The 24,116-nt window shown below is 41.5% G+C and overlaps 1 protein-coding gene across 1 annotated transcript in view; it reads left to right on the top strand.

Annotated features, from left to right (window-relative positions):
* Window positions 1–23,842, top strand: part of FGD5 (FYVE, RhoGEF and PH domain containing 5) — a 272,449-nt gene extending 248,607 nt beyond the window's left edge. Inside the window, exons 14-21 of the mRNA XM_060239650.1 lie at window positions 1,233–1,312; window positions 9,198–9,297; window positions 11,319–11,456; window positions 12,471–12,573; window positions 15,315–15,445; window positions 19,794–19,922; window positions 21,706–21,854; window positions 23,067–23,842. Of these exons, the coding sequence (XP_060095633.1) occupies window positions 1,233–1,312; window positions 9,198–9,297; window positions 11,319–11,456; window positions 12,471–12,573; window positions 15,315–15,445; window positions 19,794–19,922; window positions 21,706–21,854; window positions 23,067–23,103 (867 nt within the window). The 3' untranslated portion in view covers window positions 23,104–23,842. The remainder of the gene's footprint in view (window positions 1–1,232; window positions 1,313–9,197; window positions 9,298–11,318; window positions 11,457–12,470; window positions 12,574–15,314; window positions 15,446–19,793; window positions 19,923–21,705; window positions 21,855–23,066) is intronic.
* The last annotated feature ends 274 nt before the right edge of the window (window positions 23,843–24,116 follow it).

Below are 24,116 nucleotides of genomic sequence, written 5' to 3'. Positions count from 1 at the left end.
CAGCCTGGCTTAGCTTCCGAGATCTGATAAGATCGGGCTTGCCTGGGCTATCCAGGTCTGGACTTAAGAACTTTGCTTCGAACTGAGTTTTATTAATCCCAGCTACATCGTGTCACAGCCGAAACACTGAACGCTTCAAACAAACGTCTTTCATCAAAATTAAAAATAATCAAAAGATAAGAAAGAATAAAAGTAAAAATGAAAATAACTAATTATATATTCCACAGAGTAAATAATATAAAAAAGAGCTTCACTTAGTATTTTTGCTCTATTATTGAACCTGAGATTTTCTTGGAAAACAGCTGGGTTCAGGTAGCCGGCTCAAGGTTGACTCAGCCTTCCATCCTTCTGAGGTTGGTAAAATGCTTACCCAGCTTGCTGGGGGGAAAGTGACGGTGACTGGGGAAGGCAATGGCAAGTAAAGGTAGTCCCCTGTGCAAGCACCAGTTGTTTCCAACTCTGGGGTGACCTTGCATCATGACATTTTCATGGCAGACTTTTTACAGGGTGGTTTACCATTGCCTTCCCCAGTCATCTACACTTTCCCCCCAGCAAGCTGGGTACTCATTTTACCAACCTTGGAAGGCTGAGTCAACCTTGAGCCAGCTACCTGAACCCAGCTTCTGCCAGGATTGAACTCAGGTTGTGAACAGAGAGCTCGGACTGCAGTACTGCAGCTTTACCACTTTGCGCCATGGGGCTGCTATGGGCAATGACATACCACTCCGTAAAAAGTCTGCTGTGAAAACATTGTGATGCGACATCACCCCAGAGTCAGAAATGACTGGTGCTTGCACAGGGGACTACCTTTACCTTTTTATCTCGACATAAATGACGTTAATCTTGCACTATACATGAATGGACACACAGAATGAGTATAGTGATATATATATTACTCATGGACATCTTGATATATTCACTTTATTACAATTGTTTTTGTTATATATCTATAGAGTTGGATGATGAAAATCAAAGTGAGCTATGTAATGTGAAAAATTTTCTTTTCTTCCCATCCCCTTCCTCTTCCTTACCAGACCCTTTGGTTTTTGTTTTTTAAAAAAAGCCCATGCATGGGAGTGGAAATTTTGATACCTTCTCAGTTATGACATGGGAGAAATTTTGGAGCTGTTTCAGGAGCATGAAAGGGATGGGTGAAAGCCTTTCCATAGTCAGGGCATTCATTGATGGTTTCGCTTACTGCTTTCCTTCACAGAAATGCCATTTCTTTTTAGGTCAGCCGTGTAGTGACAGAGAAAGCTCAGAATGTCCTGAAAATTGAATATGGTGAAAATTGCCTAACCCTATCAGCAAGGTAGGCAGCATCATACCATCATTATTTTCTTTTAGTCTGAATCGCTAGACTAGTACCACAGCTCTTCAAGACCAAATTGGTGTCTCTCTACCTTTAAAATTCCATTTTATATCCATGGTGTTGTGACAGATAATGACTGAATGTCTGGCTTTAAAGAAGGCATTTGTTTTAAATGTAAGGCTCAGAAGGCTCAGAAGACACAACTACCTCAACAATTACAGTGAGTCAAAGGATTCAATTGAGCACTCGAGAAGATCTTTAAAAGAGATAATCTGTTTCTAATAGCCACACAGCCTGTCCACTGATGTGTTCTCACTTTCTCCCTGTCACATTTTGTCTGCTTTACTTCTTATAAATTCATGTGTCAAGTTACGTCTTAAGATGACTGAAAAGCTAATGAAAAGTAATTGGCCAGTTTGACACCCTATATTTAATGGTATTTTATAGCATGAAAATAATAAAAGAAAGATTACATTTTTTTTTAGCATGATATGGAACTTTGTTTCCAAAGAACTTTCTTAAGGTCCCATTCATACAGGCTCTGCTCTGGCTTCTGAAAGCAAACTGTCCTGTCATAGTTAATGAAGCTTTCACCCATTTTCTAAAAAATGTGCTCTAATTTTCTGTTACTGATGTTACTACAGCTAGGCTTAATGAAGAAAAGTTTGAGTCCTGGACAAAAGAACTTTAATGAGGCTCTGAATTTTATTTCCTATCCACTAGCTTCCTCTGCTTATCACCGATAATTGCATTAGCTAACAGAATTGGCTAGTCAAGGAGACTAGTGTATTTATTTGTAAACTACTTCTGAGCATAAGATTAAAGGAGGAATAAAACTGAACAGGTGAATGTCATGATAGACACACTCACACCCTTTTGTAAAAATGTTTGAAGGTTGAAATGACTCGCTATAGTAGGGTTGCTGGGAATGTTCTGTCCCCTTTAACAGAGGTTTAATGGGATGTTATTTACCAGGTCATCTTATTAACTTCCATGCCATTGAAAGCTTCAGCTGCCCATTTCCACACATTGGCCCTCTTAAAGGGACAAGACATTTTTTACCAGGCTTGTTTGCGACCCTGATCCATTGCTCATAGCCCTCCAGATAGGGTTGCCAAGCTCCCCTGGGTGTGGGGGATTCCCCAGTTTTGGAGGCCCCAATGTGCTGGAATGAAGTGGGCTGCCAGGGGGATCCCTACCCCCAAAGGGTCCCATCATCTCACAATGTCCCCTGCATGATGATGTCACCCAGAAGTGACATAATCATGCCAGGCACATCACGCCGGGGACACTCTATGATTTGGAGTAAAACTATGGTACCATAGAGTTTTTACCGTAACTCCTAGAGCATCCCCAGCGTGATGTTCCTGATGCGATGACATCACTTCTGGGTGATGTCATCACACCCCACATGCTTTGCACACATGAGAAGAGTCCCCTGCTGCAGGGTTGGAGGGACTTGGCAACCCTACCTCCAGAGCTACTACAGGCCACAAGTTATGCATACTTGATGCATCCAGACTCATACCCTTGGCTAATTTAAGATGGAAATTTGAGTTGCTAATGGGAAGAAAATAGCCTGTATCCCTTCAGCCCAGCATGAGGCTTTACAGGGGGTTCAGGGCCAGAAGAAAGAAGCTTGCTGTCTCTTTCTGCTTTTCATCCACAACCCACTATAGGATCTCAGATCTGTGGCATAAATATGGCTTCCTGTTTTCATCCTTTAAGTCTAGCATCATCGCTTGTGATGGCCTTTGGGCTAAATGGAAAAAGTAGCAAACCCACACCACCTTTTGCCCTTACTGGCCTCTCCAGTGCCTACTGCAAGTTGAAGAATTAGCAGGAAAGAGGTAGGAGGAAAAATTCTCCTTCCCCACAAATTCATTGCCAACCACTTTTGTGTGGTATAAGTGAAATCAGGAGAGTACTTTGGAATGCTCTCTGTGATGTTTTAAAGAGCTCCCAGAATTTTGTTCTCCGCAGTAGCCCTTTTTAGTCATTATAGTTTTGGCATTCCTACCTTGTGTACCAGGAGAGCACACTACTTGCGATTCACTGGAGACACACAGCAGCCATTTTGTATTAATTGGTCAATGTACATATTGTCCTGTTTCAGTTCATGTGTTTTTGCTGATATGCATTTGGGCATGCCAAAACTGCATGTGTAGCCCTGTTCACATAAAATGACAGACGTGTATAAAGAGGTTTGCTCACAGTTCATTCTTTTGGTATGTAAGGTGGGAGTGCTAAAGCTATACCGACTAAAAAGGACTTTTGAAACAATACATTCCATTGCTCCTGATGTGGTATGTTGGACCTCTAAGAAGGGTCAGTGACTGTAGTGTAATCCTGCAGTAAATAAAGTTCTACTGTATAGCATAAACTGGTCCTGATCATGCTGCTTAATTTAGACAATGCACATTTCCTGCAGTTGAAATGTTGTGCTTAAACATGGTCTAAGTTGAATATGCACATTGTAAGATATAAGGAACACTAAAAGCACAATCTTTCCCCCAATAAGGCATGGAACCATTTAGCCTCTCATTATACTGTTACACTGCTACTGCTCTTCATCACTGGTTGATGAGGAAATGAATAATATAATGACCTAATGACAGTGAGTAAAATGCAGTATAGATCTGAGCGGAGGGAGACCTTAACAGAGGACAATCCTCAGTGACAGCCCTGCGTTTTGGCCATATCACAGTTATACCTGCTCTGTATCCTGAATTATCTTTTGGTATGTATGACTGCTCTTTTTGGGTTATCACCATCCCAATGTGCCCTTTCTTTGTTTACATGATGACACTTAGAGAAATTACATCCTAGCAGACTGTACAGTTCTTGATAATGTTATTAAAGTGACCAGCACTCTAGGGAATTCTTGTAAAATAGAAATTGGTAAGGAGCAAACTTTGCAATTAAATGCTTCAAATGAATCTGACAAAAATCATTGACTGGAATATTTTTAATGGAAAGATCATAGAGATGCACAAATTAAACCCATTAGGAACAACTTTTAAAGAATTGGATGACTCCAGGATATAGGAAAACTATCCAGTAAGCAGAGATGATGCGTATTTAGCAATTATTTACCCTCTCATCATTGTTCCTTAGCTGGCTGGCAGCAGATTAGCTTTTATGCAGAATGAGTATCATTGTGCTAGGCTAAATAACAAAGAGCCATGGCACCCTAAAGACTAACAAATTTATTGCAGTGCAGACTTTTGTGAGCCAGAGCTATTTCATTAGATGCATCTGGCATGCATTTGACAAAGCAGCCACTGGCTTATGAAAGCTGATGCCACACACAATAAAATAGTTAGTCTTTAGGATGCCACAAGAATCATAGTTGCTTTGGCTACAGCAGATGGACATTGGCCACTTCCCCTCTACAACAGGACTTTAGATAATTCTAACAAGAAGTTATCCAATTGGTGAAACTATCAGGATGAAGAAAGACTGCTGTTGCATCTTATTTCTGGCCTGTTCTATACTAAGCTGACATCCCCTGTTGTCTGCTGTGATGTAGTAGCAGCCTGGTGTTATCATTCCAGTTAGCCTAATACATTATAAAAACAACCTGCACCAATGAATGATTAAGAGAACATTTACACAGCTAAATGTTTGATATCTGGTATATAATTCAGGCATTACAAACCTGTATGGTCCAGAGTGGCTCTATCTCTGTCCTAGAAGTTGTATATCCATTCTTCATCCTCTGTACATGGAAGAAATTTAGGATTGCCTAAAGGTGGGGAAACACCTGGAGATTTGGGCAGGGTTTGGGGTGGGGAGGGACTTCAATGAGGTATAATACCATAGATTCCACCTTTCAGCATAGCCATTTTCTCCAAGTGAACTGATCACTGTCACCTGGAGATCAGTTGTAAACTCAGGATATCTCCACCTACCATCTCCAGCTACAACCTGGAGGCTGGCAACCCTAGTTATTAGTGCCAATTAGCAAACCAAAAACTGTTTTATATCTACACATTAAAAAAATATATTAATCTGTAATTGTTTACTGAAGCAGGTGAAAAGGGTCAGTTTTTATGGACACGTGATCCTCCATTGGCTATCCTTGCTGAACCTACTTTGAAATGCATTGTTGGTTTGCCTATGCTTTCTTCCCTCTTACTCAATCTAGGATATATGGAATAATTTGAACTTTGTAGCAGTCAAACAATTAAAGTTATTTTTATGCAAATTACTGAAATTAAATTAGCCATGAAATTAAAAGACGTTTGCTCTTTGGGAGGACAGCTATGGCGAACCTGGGCAATATAATAAAAAGTAGAGACATCACCGTGCCAACAAAAGTCCGTATAGTCAAAGCGATGGTATTCCCAGTAGTAATGTATGGCTGTGAGAGCTGGACCATAAGGAAGACCGAGCGCAGAAGAATAGATGCTTTTGAGATATGGTGCTGGAGAAGAATCTTGAGAGTCCCTTGGACTGCAAGAAGATCAAATCAGTCAGTCCTAAGGGAAATCAACCCAGACTGTTCCCTGGAAGGTCAGATGATGAAGATGAAGCTCAAATACTTTGGCCACCAAATGAGAAGGGAACACTCCCCGGAGAAGATCCTGATGCTGGGAAAGACAGAAGGCAAAAAAAGAAGGGGACGGCAAAAGATGAGATGGCTGGACAGCGTTACTGAAGTAACTAACACGAATTTGAGCAGACTTCGGAGGATGGTGGAAGACAGGAGGGCCCAGTGTGACTTTGTCCATGGGGTCGCAAAGAGTCGGACTCGACTGTGTGACTGAACAACAAACTGACTCTCTGGTCTTAGGGATTTGTCTACACTGGGTAGTGCCACTATTCTGTGCCACATATACTACTATCATCTGAATATTCACATAGGTCACAAGAAAATCCCATATACAATAGAAAAAGCAAGGTATTGGTCGCTTCTTCCCAGTTCTCTTTTGTTCTTTTCAAAGTGCAAATGGCAACTTTTCAATTGAATCCAGCTTGGGGTTTTTTTCTGATTCTCACTCAATTACCCTTCCTACTACAGCCCCTGTCTCTCATGGCTTTTGTCCATGAAGATCCGATGACCCTTGACATGGCCCTTTGGGTGGTCAAAAGGGACTCCACCTTCCATTTTTCACCAATTGAAAACCTTGGGGTCGTGGTAGATAACTCACTGAAAATGTCAAGACAGTGTGCGATTGCAATAAAAAAGGCCAACACCATGCTGGGAATTATTAGGAAGGGAATTGAAAACAAATCAGCCAGTATCATAATGCCCCTGTATAAATCGATGGTGCGGTCTCATTTGGAATACTGTGTGCAATTCTGGTCACCGCACCTCAAAAAGGATATTATAGCATTGGAAAAAGTGCAGAAAAGGGCAACTAGAATGATTAAAGGTTTGGAACACTTTCCCTATGAAGAAAGGTTAAAACGCTTGGGGATCTTTAGCTTGGAGAAACGTCGACTGCTGGGTAACATGATAGAGGTTTACAAGATTATGCATGGGATGGAGAAGGTAGAGAAAGAAGTACTTTTCTCCCTTTCTCACAATACAAGAACTCGTGGGCATTCAATGAAATTGCTGAGCAGTCGGGTTAGAACGGATAATTGGAGATACTTCTTCACCCAAAGGATGATTAACATGTGGAATTCACTGCCACAGGAGGTGGTGGCAGCTACAAGCATAGCCAACTTCAAGAGGGGGTTAGATAAAAATATGGAGCAGAGGTCCATCAGTGGCTATTAGCCACAGTATATGTATATAAAAAATTTTGGCCACTGTGTGACACAGAGTGTTGGACTGGATGGGCCATTGGCCTGATTCAACATGGCTTCTCTTATGTTCTCTTATGTTTGGATACCCTTAGTGTCTAAGTGGACACAGCTAGTAAATAAATTAAAATTTCTTAAAATTTATGAATACATTCCCAAACTCTGTTAAGTCTTGCTTTGGCATGTAATGTTCATTGCCAGCTATTTTTCTGACGAGGCTCCTATATGACAAGCTGAAACTTTTCCCAACATGTTGTGACAGTGGTAGGGGAAAGTTTTGCCAGTTAACTTGTAATTTGGACTAATAAAGATACAGGAGTCTTGCCAGAAAAATATGTCAGTAACTTTAGTCTCAGGGGAGTTTAGTGCAACAACATCCTACCAACAGGGACTAAAGGGCAGAAAGTGAAGTCAGTTTTTACTAGTGTGGAGAATAAATAACAGTGTAAGTCCAAGCCATAAGGTGATGCACAGCATCTTACCTCATTATACACCTGTCCTGGGCCCTCTTTTCCACAGCAGGGCCATTGACTTTTATAGTGGCTGGTGTTTTTCACAGTAAAGTGCTCACTGACAGAGATATGGGAATTCAACATCAGCCAAGGATCATTGATCAGCTCTTTGCTTTTCTCCCACAAAACAGAAACTAGTCTCACAGGTCTTGTTTGGTATCCTTCTAGAGGACAGAGTGAAAGGATCACAATAGAAAGGCCACAAACGCTAATATACGTTATTTATTGAAAGAAAGTTAGAAGTCAGAAGTCTTCCCTGTTGAAAACCAGTGGAAATGACAACAAGTACAACAGTGAGCATGGGCCTATGTAATAATGAATATAATTAAATGAAGTGGATATACCCCTCATTGCCTCATAGAACATATTGCTATAAGATGTGGTGATGGCACCTGGCTTAGATGGATTTAAAAACGGGTTGGACAGATTAATGGAAGATGGACCTAACACTAATTAGCCATGATGCCTGAATGAGATATCTAGGCCCAGAATAGGGTTGCCAATCCCCAGGTGGGGGCAGGGGATCCCCCGGTTTGGAGACCCTCCCCCCACTTCAGGGTCATCAGAAAGCGGGGGGAGGGGAGGGAAATGTCTGCTGGGAACTCTATTATTCCCTATGGAGACTTAATTCCCATAGAAAATCATGGAGAATTGATCAGCGGGTATCTGGGGCTCTAGGGGGGCTTTTTTGGGGGTAGAGGCACCAAATTTTCAGTATAGCATCTAGTGCCCCTCCCCAAAATACCCCCAAAGTTTCAAAAAGATTGGACCAGGGGGTCCAATTCTTTGAGCCCCAAAAGAAGGTGCCCCATCCTTCATTATTTCCTATGAAAGGAAGGCATTGAAAAGGTGTGCTTTCCCTTTAAATGTGATGGCCAGAACTCCCTTTGGAGTTCAGTGATGCTTGTCACAGCCTTGTGACACCCCTAGTGTCTCCTGGCTCCACCCCCAAAGTCCCCAGATATTTCTTGAATTGGACTTGGCAACCCTAGCCCAGAAGCAGAAGGCTTCTGATTGTCACATGCTAGGGAGATGGTCTGTTCCCTGGGGCATCTGACTGGTTACCATTGGAGACAGTTTGCTAGACTAGAGGAATTCTTGAACTGATCCAGCATGGAATGGCCTACCAGTAGGGCTGCCAAACTCCGGGTGGTGGCTGGCAATCTCCTATTACAACTGATCTCCAGGTGACAGAGATCAGTTCACCTGGAGAAAATGGCTGCTTTGGAAGATGGACTCTGACGTTATACTTCATTGAAGTCCCTCCCTTCTTCAGACCCCGCTCTCCACCCCCACCCCCCAAATCTCCAGATATTTCTCATCTAGAGTTGGCAATCCTTCCTACCGGGATGGCTGCAGGGGACACCTGCAGCAGTTATATTTGGGAAAGCATGTAAAACATTTTTCTTTCAGAAGGCATTTGGTGGGAGGGAAATTGTTTTGGAAAATTTTGCTACATTTCTGATTTGTGCACTGTTCTTAGTTTTACTAATGGGCTGCTATGTTGGTGTCCTTGCAAACTGTTAGCTGCCTTGAGCCTAAAGAAAAAAAGCAAGATGCATTTATTTAAGGTAAATAAATAATCATTGACCAGGTTGCTGCATTTTTCTCCACAGCTCATACTCTGAAAGGGATGAGTGGTACAGCTGCATCAGCAGAAACATCCCAGATGACTACAGGGCTCACAGCACAGCTGCTTTTCACAACAGTGTGGAAGTAAGAGTGAGTTCCAGCAGAATTTGGGGGCTTAGTTCAGTGGGCTTAAGATAAAGAGTCCCAGAAGGCCAGAGATTTAGATTAGTTTCATGCAAATTGGCCTGTCAAGTCTAGACGACAAAGGTCATCAGAGGCACATATGTTTAATATTCAGCCTGCTGAGGTTGTTACTGGAATTTTAAATACTTTTCAGTTCTGTTTTCATGAAGTGATCTATAGAGCAGTCCCCAGGTACCCTGCTTGAATGGGGCTAGCATTATTCAGTCCTTTATTTCTCCTGAAAACATTTTCACTTGCTAACTGTGGGATGCAGGGGCTGATCAATGGGAAGGTGGTGGATGGCTAACCCCATCTTGAGGCAAGGCTACTTGGCATTTGGGGGGACTTGCAATTGTTATAATTCTCTACCTTTAAACTGCTGTTGGCTTGAAAATTGTTTTGCAAGTCTGTAAAACACAAATAACATTTTTCTTCCTACACAAGTATTCTTGTCTCCAGATCAGGGCCAGTGTCAGCATCCCTAAGGGCGGGGGGCAGCTGCTAGAGCCCAGGGCTTCTGGTGGGGCCCACTGCCTCTTGGCCATGTTCCTGCTCTGCCACCTGCCAATGTGCCCTCCTTCTCATCTGTTTGGCACTCCACCATGTATGCTCCTTGTCATATGTGCTGCCCAGCATCACTGGGAAAGGATGTATAGGTAGCTCTCTTTTTGGCAGCAATGGCAGTGGTATTTGCCAGCCACACTCTGCCCAGAGAAAGGGTTTGCTGGAAGGACACTTTGGCAGGTGGGGGTGGGGTAGGGAGGGAGATGCCAGTGTGGGGAGCCCGGTGGTGGGGAGAGGAGAGGAGAGGGCTGTGAGACATTCTTTGACCACGGCCCACCAAAACTTAGAACCAGTCATGGTCCAGACAACCTCATCTGAATTCATCTTGTGGTTCAGTTTGAAGTGCGCTGTGAATTTGCCTAGAAATCTCTATATGTATATATGGGTTTCTTAAATCACTTTGAGTACAGATTCATATTTGGAATGAATGGGTTGGAATTGCAAAGGAAATCTGGGACAAGGCGCCCTTGTGGCTGTGGTTTTAAAATACCATGAGGCCCTTATCAGGCAGTGTGGCAGGCTGAGGAACTGTCTCCACCTTTTCAAGTGCACCCCTGCAGCTGTTTCAGTACTTGAAAAGGCATGGGGGGGAGAGCACTGCATTGTGGGCTCAGTCAGGATTGGGCCCTCCAAGCTTTTAAAATGGTCAGGGTGCCCTTGTGGTAGCCACGAGAATGCCACCATGTCTAGTTTGGCCCCGAGTTTGAGGGCTTCTGTATAAATTTTTTTCACAGAATATTTGGAATGTAACTAATTCAAAAAAATTAAATGTTTTATGTATTTGAATTGTTTATTTTTCATGTATAAATTATGGAATAATTATATTCTTTATTCATTTTCAGGCCTTATAATCAGCCTGCCTTGGCATTAACACATGTTTATATGTCATAATGTGCATGTATATAATAACTTGACTACTGAGAAAGGCCTTGGAGGCTGAAATGTGTTTGGTCATGTTTTAATGTGGTTCAAGGTTATCAGCCTAAAGATATTTAATTGTTGGTCCTGTTTTATTGGTTCAGGGGTCTTAACCTAGAGTTATTGAATTGTATCATGTTATATAGATTCAGGACTTCTTAGTTCAGATATTCTGCACTTCAAGGGTGGAATGTGCCTAGGTTTTTAAAGCAGAGTTGTAGTGCACTTTGTAATAAATACATATATTTTGTTTAATTTATTTCTTCCAATTTTCTCTCACCCAATCTTTGGGTGCCCAACTTTAAAAAAATTTATTTTGCAAACATACATTCTGAAGCATGCTGTAGTGTCAGATGAAGGCATCTTTCCATGCCGAGTGATGACATGGTGAAGATATCCCACTCAATGTATCCACCACAAGCCTGTTCAGATGATGCATAGCTTGTATTATGTGGCAAAGCTTAGAATAAATTAGTACAATACTACATTTTTATTTTAAGCTTAGGGAAAGGCTGGGGATGTCCTTGGGTGAGAGACCCCCAACGTTGGTGCCCGTGTCTCACGTCATGATGTGCATGAATTGTGGCTGTGATTTCAAGCTCACGTTGAGGCGCCATCATTGCCATGCATGTGGGAAGGTAAATGTTTTACATGATCACTGGATGTTTTCAGACTGTTCTCTATAAAGCCTCCTTATCACATGGAGAAATTTAGTGAGTGGGAATGCATTTTGCAAACAAAGGATTTTGTAAAATCTTTGCAATAAGCATTAACATAACTGGATTGCCAGATGGGCATGAAACAAACCACAGAGCAAAATTCTTCATGAATTTTGCCCTGTTTGTGTTTAAAGGGACTGTTTAAGGCTGTCTTCAATGGGGTTTGCAGGGCCACAAACCAACATGAACCAGTTTGTTTCATGAACAAGCCTCCTGCTTCAGTTTGGTTTGTTGTTCAGTTTGTGATTCAACCCATAAGAGTTCATCCATGCCTCACTGCTGGCTCTGCCTTATTACCAGTTTTAGAACATGATGGGTGGGAATTAGTTTTGTTACATGTAACAATAGGGATTAACTGGAAAATAATGAATGGGCAGAGTAGGATGTGAAAATGGGTCTGGAGCCAGCCAAGCTGAGCTATTACTGCAGTGCTACAGGTCAGCACTACAGGGGTCACTCAGCTCAGGTGGGGCTCATCCATTGCATCCTCCCACAAAATAGCAACAGTTCCTCACTGGTGAGCTTATACCAATTATTGTTGCTGGTGAACGGTCCAATTCAGGTGCCTATGAGACTCTGGAAGAGTTGCTTCTCACCACCAACTGGACTCTTTGGCAACAGCCCACCAAAACAATTTTCTGTAAGTTAAATGGCGAGTCCATCACCGATAACAAATGATGTATTCAAGAAAGGGTTTGAAAGACATTGATGCAATCCATGTTAAGCTCTTTGTTCAGTCCTGCAAGCACATTTTTGCAATATACCTGTTCTATAGATATCATATACCTTCATTGGGGGAGATGGTTGGATAGTCTTCCTGTCCCATGACATAGTGTTGGACTAAATTTCCTTTAGCCCATTCCAGTGCTGATTCAGCTCTTGCTAGATTTAGGCTAAAGCAAAATGTATCCTTCAGGCTTTGTGTTTTCGCAGATTGTGTGCCGAAATTGTTCAAGAAACAAGTATGCTCTGAAGTACCTCAAAGACCGACTAGCAAAAGTATGTGATGGCTGCTATGCAGAATTGAAGAGGAGAGGTGAGTACTCTATGCCTCTTGACTGTGGGCCAAACTAAACATCTTCATGGCCACCACACCACTGATATTTTAAAGACATTTTAAGATGTCACAACTGGGCCTTCAGCACTGTACTCTTGCTCCCATCCTCCCAACGCTTGCAAAAGTGCAGAGAGGGGGGACAAGAGCACTACACTGCAGGCCCAGTTACATTTTAAAGTGGTGGCAGCATCCTTATGGTAGTCACAAAGATGCCATAGTGTTTAGTGTAGTCTTGAGGCAATGGAAACCTTACTTAGTAGGCAAAGACAAAAGAATTCTCAATACTATGGCAAATCCAAAAAGGCCATTTTAGAGGTAATTTAAATATTCCCTATGCATTCAACAGGGATCAAGATAAGGATGAAGGCAGCAGGCATGCACTGGTGGCTGGTCCAGTAATTGACCAAAAAAACCCATTAGTCCTTGAGAGCCAAATTTGTGGTCATTTCCATGAAGGTTAGTGAGTACAGAACAAACAAACAAGAGAGAGGAAGGGCATCTCCAAGATCCGTGGAATCAAATAGGTCAGAATTGGCTGTGGAGGAGGCCAACAGTGAGAATACCCTAAATTATTGTTATTTCTTTTTGCATGTTTTGCATGTATGAGGTCCCAAATTCTACCTCTAACATTTCCAGTTAAAGGATCTTGTGTTATAGAACTTGAGAGACATTCTGTGTCTGAGATCCAGGAGTAGATAGCACTGAGCTAGAGAGACTTGTGGCCTGATTCTAGGGATGGCAGCTTAATGTACACAAGTACAGTTGGAATCTTACAGATTAGTGCTAAAGAACCATTGGGGTCAGATGGAAAGTATTTGATCCAAACCAGAGAGGCCCTCTTAGGAATAGTGCTCACTGAGTCCTATGGTGCAAGACACTGGGTGCATTCCCATGAACTAAATAATGCACTTTGCAACTGGATTTTTATTGTGTAAGAGAGGCAAAATTCACTTGCAAACAGTTGCCATGTGACAGCACCCATTATCTTGCATCCCAGCTTACTTTGCAGGATGGGTTTGAAATAGGAGAATCTGTGTGGCTATTAGTCTGCATAGGCTTCATGATCTGGGAATGAATTATCTTGTAGTTAGAGAAGGCTGTGGGATAACAGAAAAGATCCTTATCTATCAGTGCTGTCCTCTGACAGATTGTCAGAACCACTGGTGGTCAGCAGTAGAATTCATGCCTGCACCCCCAGGATTTTCTAGATGCTCCACAGAGTAGACTGATCCCCCTCCACACACCCTTAACTGACACTCAGGGCCAAACGTAGGGTTGCCAAGTCCAACCCCAGAAATATCTGGGGACTTTGGGGGTGGAGCCAGGAGACACTGGGGTGGAGCTAGGGGGGGGGAAACAGCGCCGGGGAGCGTGGCAAGCCGCCCCGTCTCGGAGCGAGCAACGCCGCTGCGCAGCTGCCGCCTCTTCTCTGCTCGCTGTGGCTGCTCCTCCGAAATGGGCTCAGGCTGAGCCCATCTCGGAGGAGCAGCCACGGCGAGCGGAGAAGAGGCGGCAGAGGCGCGGCGGCCTCACCCGCTCCGCCTCTGGGGTGGAATCGGAGGGGGGGGGTGGAGGCAGGCCGAGGGCGTGGCGAGTCGCAAATCTGGGTCCTAGAAGGGCCCGGATTCGCAGCTCGCCATGCTCCTGGCCTGCCTCGCCCTCCCCTGCGCTGCTGTCGCCTCTTGGCTGCTCCTCCGAGATGGGCTCAGCCTGGGCCCATCTCGGAGGAGCAGCTGCGGTGGGCGGGGAGGGGGCGGCAGCAACACGGCGGCCTTGCCCGCTCCAGGATGGGGCGGCTCGCCATGCTCCCCGGCGCCGTTTCCCCCCTCCCCCTGCTTCCGTTTTTTGGGGGAGCAGGGGAAGAGGGTGGAAATCCTGGGGTCCCCCGCCAGGGCAGGATGGTTGGGAAGCCTAGCCAAACGACACATTATGTTTTGTAATGCGTGGGATCTGGATTCCACAGACCCAGCTCACTTTCCCTGAAGCCGCACAGCAGCTGCAAGGAATGGCATTTTAGTTTGGGACCACTGCTTCAGGGGAGGAGGGGCTCCTGCCTGTGACACTGCACCATTTTCCTGAACCAAAATGGCCTAAGGGGGAATCATTTGCTCCATTTTGGAGTTGCACATGAAGAAAACGTAACTTGTAATTTTGGCCTTCTGCTGCTGATGTGTACTGTGCCATGATCAGAATGTTGGAGGGTGCAGACTCATAGCTACAAGGGGCATAGGGGGGCAATACTACCTTGCCATTCCCCCTCTCTGAATTCCCAGCTTGTATTTATTTTTTAAAAAAATTAAGTCTCTTTTCTGTAGCAACAAGGGGATATGTGCTAACCAACACACTTGATGACTTCTTGCACACCTGCTTCTGGTAACTACTGCGCATGTAAATTGGAGACAGAAAGTTTAAAAATCTAGCATTAATAACATAATTATATTTTGCATTTAGCCATTCATGGAGAGTCCCCACAAGTAGGCAGAGATTCCTACTATGCTCTGTTGTATAGTTTTCATTACTGGGGAACATCGCTTGGAGAGGTAGCATAGACATTTTCTAGATAAATAAATATTAATGGAGAGGGGTTAGCCACTCTGCTAGTAGATTTAGAGACAGTAGTAACTAAGTGTTTTGAGGATGGATGAGATCCTTGAATCATGAGATGGAGACAACCCAGGTGCCAAACAATCTTTCTTCTCTTCCCTTCTCCACCATTACAGAGCGGCCAATGAGCGTGAGCTTCCCTACCAGTTCATCCAGGTTTTCAGGCAGTGCCTTCTCTTCTGTCTTCCATAATATCCACTACTCATCCTTCAAAAGGCAAAAGAAAATTCCTTCAGCTCTTTTGGAGGTAGGATCAAGGATGCCTGCAAAAAGACAAGGCAACTAATGTTCAGTCTCTAGGACTCAGTTGTACTCAGTGTTGTACTCAATGGCTGTTCAGTCTCTAGGACTCAGTTATAAGCCTGCTCTTTAAGCTACTTGTGTCATGACCTTGGGTAAATCCTTGTACTGAGGGGGGTAACTTTGGAATTAAACCCCAAATCTTTTTAAAGGGTCATGTAATGTCTCAAATTTCCATCTGAAAATGTCAGTAAAAATTAAACATGTTGGTTTAAAATATACTTTATATGCTGAAGTTGGTTTATTAATGTTAGAATTAACTGTAGTTTTGCATGACATATGAATACAGGCAATCTTGGCTTAATCCTGATTTGTTCCACACTGCAGGCCAAAATATTAGTAGCATCTCCGTGGAGGAAAAAGGGGGGAGCAAAAGCATCGAAACCAGCATTTATGAGGCAAAACACAATTTGAATAATCATCTATAAACGGAATCTTGGTTTCACAAGTTACAATACACTATGGTTTCACATGTCTGAACTAAGCGTTTGAATAAGATTTTTAAGCCAGACAGGAGAAAACATGGGAAATATGCTTGATAAGCCCGAATGATCTACAAGGAAGTCACTTTTAATTAAACCACAAATCTTTTAACAGGAAAGTAACAAAATCTCTGTATCTAAAGCAAAAAGTGACTTCCTTGTAGATCATTCTGTCTTATCAAGCATATTCCCCATGTTTTCTCCTGTCTGGCTTAAAAATCTTATTCAAACGCTTAGTTCAGACATGTGAAACCATAGTGTATTGTAACTTGTGAAACCAAGATTCCGTTTATAGATGATTATTCAAATTGTGTTTTGCCTCATAAATGCTGGTTTTGTTGCTTTTGCTCCCTTCTTCCCCCACGGAAATTGGACTACACCCCAATGTTAAGTTGGTTTTCAATGGAAGTGATGTAAGCATGCTGGTACGATGCCAGCATGCCCATTCCCACCTCTTCAGTTCTTCCAGAGATTGTTGGCTGTAGCCTGGCAACACTAGCACTGAGGCTGTTATTAAAAAACTAGAAAACAACACAAACAAACAAAAATTGTACAAGACAACAGAACAATCAGTGTAAGCGAAAAGTTTTGCTTATATAAAACAATTTGGTCCTAACCAGCGCTTTTTTTGAACAGGAATATACAGGAACACATTTCTGGCTGGCTTTGGCATCAGGGGCGTGACCTTATATGCAAATGAGTTCCTGTTGGGCTTTTTCTACAAAGTAGAAAGCCCTGGTCTTAACACCAAAGGACAAAACAATGCAATGGGACTGAGATTGAAAAAATGGTGTGTAACGAAGCAAAACCATCCCTGTAGAAGGAGATTATCTCTTATCTCCTGAGCCAAACCATTATATTGTAGTTCTGCTCCCTTTGTAAGCATGCCCTCCTTAACAGTTCTGTTTTGCACATTCTGTGAAAAATTAGAAGAGGAGTCTTCCTGATAGCCTCAGGCAGGCCTTTCCATAGTGTGAGAGCCACCAGAGAGAATGTCCATGAATGTGTGGTTGCTGGTTTTTCTTTTTTGCCAAGTGGCACTATTGACAATGGACCAGTTTGCAATCACATATATATAGTAGGAACAGAACATAAAGAGCCCTGCTGGATCAGACTAAGGGTTCACTAGTTCAGCATGTTGTTGCCAGTATTGGCTGGCTACTTTCAGGCAAATCACAAGTAGTGCATGGAGGCAACAGACAGAATTCGTTCACACTTCCTCTGGACACAGAGGTGCCATGACTAACACCTAATGTACACATCCACCATGAATCCTCCACCTTCCACTGAATTCTGTAGGTTAATTTTGTGCTATGCTTGTAAAAAATAATGAAGCAAAATTTGATTTCCAGCAGCTATTACTACTTAAAAAACGTTAGGGAGCAGCATGTACCTATTGCATCTGACCAAGAGTGCTCTGATTCAAGAACACTTATGCTGGAATAAAATTTCTTAGTCTTTTAAGACATTTACTGGACATCTGTTTAATTTTTGTTATCAAATAAGGTTACCTTCTGTGATGAAGCCTTACATCGTAAGTCTTCTTTATTACCTTCTATGTGTTCTGTTCCGGTTATAGTATATTTGCACCTTCCTGTTTTATTTTAATCATCACTGGAATTAATAGCCTTAAAAAAGTGTTGCATTTTAATAACATGATCTACCCTGTAATCTTAAGTAACTTAGCAAAAGTGGTACCCAGGTCTATCAAATCAAAATGACGCCATTGCAGAAGTACACCTCTTTCTATACTACCAACAAAAGAATATATTGTGGTATATATGTACCTGATACATATATATGTTGTTGTTGTTGTTCAGTCACACAGTCGAGTCCGACTCTTTGCGACCCCATGGACAAAGTCACACCAGTCATATATGATAAAGTCATATATATTTGCAGTTATCCCAATGGCATCTTTTGTAGCAATTGTAGCAAATTAGGACTAACTTGCATTCCAAGATTGGGTCATATCTACATTCATCTCATGTTTCAGCACTCTCAATGTTTTGAAAAAAATTGTCAGTGAGGCTTCAGTATGTAAGGATATGGAAGACCCAGGCTTGAATCCCCACTTTGCTCAGTAAGCTTGTTGGGTGACCTTGAGCCAGTCATGCGCTCTCTACCTCACAGGATGGTTGTTGTGAGGATAAAATGAAGGAAAAGAGAATGATGATGTAAGCTGCTTTGAGTCCTCATTGGGGAGGAAAACATGTATAAATAACGTTGGTTAATAAATGGCAAAGAAAGATTTCAGAATTTGTATGGACCGGGAAAAAAACAAGCATTAAAATGAAAGTTTTAACAGATGCTAAAGAAAGAGGAGGATTTCAACTACCAGATTTATCATGAAGCAGTTTGTCTAGTGTGGATAAAAGATTGGGTGACGCTGTTGAATAAAAAACTCTTTAACGTTGAAAGGTCATGGAAATAAATTCGGCTGGCATGCTTATATGTACTATGGAAAGAAAAAGTTGGATGGTTTTTTTTCTCACCATTATATGAGAAATAATCTACTAAATACTTGGATGAAGTACAAGATATATGGCGATGAAAGAAAACCACTCTGGATAGTGCCAGCAGAAGTAATAACAATAACAGCTGAGACAGGAGAGGAAAAAGGGATGTCATATAATCAATTATTAAAAATACAAAGCGGTAAAATAGAATTGAAAACTGCTGAAGAGTTGAATAATAAATATGATTGGTTTCAAATGCAACAAATAAAAAGTTTGGTGGAAAGCGATGTTAAAACTGAAGAAATAAGACGAGAACAAACAGAAATGGAAAAAGTTCTGCTTGGAGATAATGAAAAATTAATTTTGAAAATTTATAAGCTACTTTTAAAATGGTCTACAGAAGATGAAGTAGTGAAATCTCAAATGATTAAGTGGGCAATTAATGTAAATAAATAAATACAGATGGACACATGGGAATATTTGTGAAAGAACTCTATGAAACTCTCAACATGTCAGAGTATTAAAGAAAACTGTTTTAAGATGATGTACAGATGGTATATGACTCCTAAAAAGTTGGCAAAGATGAACAATAAGATGCCAGATAGATGTTGGAAATGTAAAAAACATGAAGGTTCTTCATGGAAGAAAATGTAAAAAATGGAAATGTAAAAAACATGAAGGTTCTACCATATGTGGTGGACTTGTGAAAGAGCGAAAATGTACTGGCAGATGATTCAACAAGAGATTTCTAAGATCTTGGGATACAAATTTAACAAAGTTGCAGAGACTTTTCTGTTGGGATTACAAATGGAAAAATTTCCAAAAGAAGATAGAACTTTAATTTGGTACTTGCTCTCAGCTGCTAGGACACTGTATGCGCAGCGGTGGAAGCAAGAAAAAATACCAGAGAAATGGGATTGGATTGTAAAAGTTATGACATGGAGTGAAATGGACAGGTTAACAAGAACCTTAAGAGACTATGATTTAGAAGTATTTAAGATGGAGTGGAAAAAGTTCAGAAGATACGTAGAAAAAGAGTGGAAAATAAAAGGACATTGGGCAATTTTTGATAATGACTAAATACAAGAGGGAGGAGGATATTAATTTTGGTTCTTATTAATTACGGGTACCTTTAATATTAAGATTTTAAGTATATAACACCAGCGGGGGTCAAGTAACGGGGGGAGGGTTGGATAGAATGTAATATATAGGATAGATTTAAAAAAAAGTAATTATTAATGAAGTAAGAAATTGAAATTTATTACCATATGTTACTAATACAATTTTTTGAATAGAATAACATTGGTTAAGATCAACCTCCTGAGGCATTTGCCTGATATTCTTCAATCTACAGGTGTCAGCCTCTGGAGAAGGCTCTTCAATCAGTGGCTATCTCAGTAGGTGCAAGAGGGGGAAAAGACACTGGAAGAAGCTGTGGTTTGTTATCAAAGGCAAAGTGCTCTACACCTATACAGCAAATGAGGTAAAGCCCAGAAGATGAGAGAGAATTTTCAGAGTATTTTCAGGTCTGACCTCACACATAAATTATATTTGTCACTCCAATCAGTTTTGGCTATGTCCTTCCACCACACTTATTAGCCATCAGAAACTTGTAAGGCAATTAAAAAATATCCAGTATACCATTTCCTCAAGAGTATCAAGTTCAAGTTTTGTTTCTATTTAAGTAATAGTCAGAAAATCTATGATCTGGCACTGGAATCCTTACCATAGATTCATATAGCAAAAACAGGCTCGGTTTAGGTGTCACAATAAACTAATGGCTTGCACCCAATGGAGTGTTTCCGCAGGGAAAGTTATTTCTTCTGGGGGTGTGCAACAAAAACAAAAATTGGCATTTTCCAAATCTGGATATATTGGAGCAAAAAAAACCAACCCAATATTTTCAGGTTTTCAGGTTCCAAATATTGGTGTGGTATTCTGATACAGTTTGGGGGGGGGGCGGGGTTGCAATATTTTCTACTTCATTGTTCCCTATGGGGAGTCTTTCCAGGGGACTGGGGGGGGGGGGTTGTTTTGAAATGTACTGGCACCAAAGTTGCAGCAGAGCAGCTGGTGGCTGTCCATTAATGAATCCCCACATTTCAAGTCAATTGGATCAAGGAGTCTAATTCTATGAGCACCGGATTAAGGTGCCCCCAGCCATCCTCTATTGTTTCCTACAGAAGGAAAAAACTGGAAAATGTAAAACCCATGAATTTTACCTATAGGAAAGTCACTGGAAGTTATTGCTAAGCCCAACCAATGTAAAAACCAAGAATCTGACTGAACCTATATGAATCATGAGAGTCTAAGCCTACATAAACCACAAGAATCTCAATGTAAAATGTAAGAATCCAAAAGAAAATTTCAAACCTGAAACAAACCAACTCTAACGAAGATGGAACTTTACAAAAACAATAAAACCATTTGAAACTGACAGATTCTTACCTAAAGCAGCCTGGAAAACCTCAGGAGATACAGGAACACAGAAGGGAGAAAGGCAGGGGGAGGGAAAAACAGTCCAAGCGGCCTGTAAAAGTCAGCTCCCCATCATCCTGGTTAATCCTGAATGTTTCCAGAATTTTTTGGGACCCATATTTTGTATCCCAAAAAATCTCAGATATATTTAGGAAATCTAAATATGTCAGGAAAATACTGATAAGGTATTTTAAATACATATTTAGCTTGGTTGTATCTGAGCATGCATCCCTAATTTCCATCCATGGAGTGTGATTCATTCACCTTCCCCTTTTGTTGCCCCCCTGAAATGGTGTTTCTTCGGAAAAGGAAATGTTCAATAGGAATGGTCAATAAAGGACTGGTTTGTGCAAGAATTCTAGTTAGTCTACCAGATGTCATTAACAAATCCTGGTTTGTGCATAAACACTAGGTTATCTGTTTCTTATCCCCTCTCCCCACCCCCAAGCAGGGAGTATGTCTTCCTTATACTCCTCTCCCAGGTATGTACAAAAGAGGGAGGTGCTGATCAACAACCTATGGTTTGTGAATTCAAAAGTCTCAAAAATCACAACTGGTATGAACTCTAGTTTGAAATCTGTTTGGTGTCAACCAACAAACCCTGGTTTGCTAGATCACTTGTATTAATATATTCCAATTAAGCAGAATTTGAGCAAACTGTGGTTAAAAAACCCATGGTTTATAAGTCTGACTGTAGCCAGTTTCTGTGCACCATCCTCACAAAGACTATACATCCTTATGCATAGCATTCCGTCTTAAGCCCCTTTCCCCTTCTGCACTGATTTTAGGATAAAGTCGCCACAGAGAGTTTGCCTTTGCTGGGTTTCACAATTGTCCCAGAAAAGGAAGACAGAAATACGGATGCAGTTTTCCATCTTTACCACAAGCAAACTCTGTTTTATAGCTTCCAAGCAGAAGATAACAATTCCACACAGAGGTACTGGGTGTTGATCCGCCCATGATAACATACTAACCAGGGGGTGGGGGAAGTATATGCAGTGCTTCTCACTCCTCTAACTTATGCTTGCTTCCTTTCAAGACTCTTTGAATGCTGCTCAACTAAGACTTAACTACTCCTGCTTAGACCCTAATTAGTGCCAATTTTAACTCAAGCAACTCAGCACACAAAGAACAGAAGCTTAGATCTAAGCTTTGCTTGCTTAGGAGCCAGTATCTGCTTCACCATGAAAAAAGGTCTGGGATAGTTTAGAGACAAATGTATTTCTGGTGCAGAAAATGGGAATTGTTTGGCATGAGCACATCATGTCACTAAAAGTGAATGCATATTCCATTTTGCAATCTTATAATTTTTATTATTTGTCTGAGCATCTGTGGAAATAGGAATGTTAGATGCACTTGTTGCTCCCCTACCAACCAATGAACTCGTGGTCTCAGAACTAAGCAGCTTAATCCTATATATGGTTAGTTGGGAAATACGTGTTCACAGGATTTCAGAACTCATAGAGTTGGAAAATTATGTACATGTATAAATATTCATTTGCATTTCTAGAGATAAAGACACAGGGATAATGTGAACAGGTGATCCTGTGATGGAGAATACATCTTGTGAGCCAACTTTTCCTTACTGAGTGTTTTCCAAACATCATCGGGGTGGGAACAGTGGCTCAGTGGTAAAGCATCTGCTTGGGAAGCAGAAGGTCCCAGGTTCAATCCCTGGCATCTCCAAAAAAGGGTCCAGGCAAATAGGTATGAAAAACCTCAGCTTGAGACCCTGGAGAGCTGCTGCCAGTCTGAGAAGACAATACTGACTTTGATGGACCAAGGGTCTGATTCAGTATAAGGCAGCTTCCTATGTCCATCATGCATGGCATGTTGTTGTTGTTTTAAAATAGAGATGAACATATAGGAAACTTGGAGTAGGCTGAAATGTGGTAGAACTGATCTATATTGCTGTTTGTACACATACCCACACAGCTCACAGCCTTCACCATCTTTCATGGTGTTCTCTCCTGGTGGGTAACAAAGTATGAAAAGTTTGTAATTATTGCACAGTTGATGAAGAGCTAATGCTTTAAAAAATTATTATCCCACAATTCCTAGCAGTTCTGCAGTTCACTGTCATCTGTTTCAATTTTATATGGACTTGCATAAAGACATACAATAACACTTTCTGATCTTTTTTTTTTAGATGGATTAAAGCCATGGAGGAAGCATCTGTATTATAGCAGTTATCATCTGAGTGGACTTTAAATGAATACCTTTATATTTGCAGCAAAACCCCTCCTATTGGAAGAAACAGTGTATACCCCAACCTGGATAGAATTTGTCCAAGACTGTTTTTTCTCCCTTTCTCCCTTCAACTTGCTTCCCAACAAGTGGAGATTTTAAAAATAAGGAGTATTTATGACCCTTTTTCTATCAGTGCAATGCCATCCTTTGCTGTATACTCCGATATAATACAGTTGCATCCTATTTTGAAGACGTAGAATGTATGATTGTTTCTGAACTCACAGAATATGCTTGACTCGTTGCTTCTGGCTCAGCCCCACTTACCTGTTAAACATCCTGTCAACTTCGATTTTTTGTGCCAGCCATGAAAGTGAAATACGTCATACATTTTATTAAACCTCAACTTATTTTCTTCTCATCTAAAAGCTCAGGACTGACATAACTACCAGTCCCTTTGCAAGGCCATTGTGAAACTGCAGTGCATTTATTGGGAATGCTACCACAGAAAGTGTGTGGGCACTCTCAGTCCACGGTGAGAACCCTGGATGGTAATTGAGCACTAACTTACCAAATTGATGGTGTTTCCCTTCTTGCCATTAAGCATTTCCCTTCTGAACAACCCAAACCCAACTGAAGATTACATCAGTCTCCATTCCAAAGGATGTTAATTTATTGTAAGCCTTTACCTAGTTTGTTTCACCTAGTAGTATTAAACTATTTTAATAGCTGATGAAATCTGAATTTAAGACTATAAATATTACTGCTGTAATATCAAACAAAATCTGGTGTTGGCAACACACAAAAGTGGGAAAAAGTAATTAGCAATAGAGTTGTAAGACTGGAAAAGATATTTCTTAATAGAAGAGTAGGAACGCAGCAGCAGCAGCAACAACCAAGAGAAACTTCTGGCAACTCATGTGTCCTTTTGTTTTCAGATAACAGGGCAGTTGTAGAATCCAAAGAATGGAGACAAAAATTCCAACCTCCCACACACACCCCAGAGTGCAAA

The sequence above is a fragment of the Heteronotia binoei genome, chromosome 5 (genome assembly GCF_032191835.1).
Source record: "Heteronotia binoei isolate CCM8104 ecotype False Entrance Well chromosome 5, APGP_CSIRO_Hbin_v1, whole genome shotgun sequence".
Classification (NCBI taxonomy): Eukaryota; Metazoa; Chordata; class Lepidosauria; order Squamata; family Gekkonidae; genus Heteronotia; species Heteronotia binoei.
Note: the sequence above shows the minus strand (reverse complement) of the source record. Positions and strands in the feature narration are given on the sequence as shown.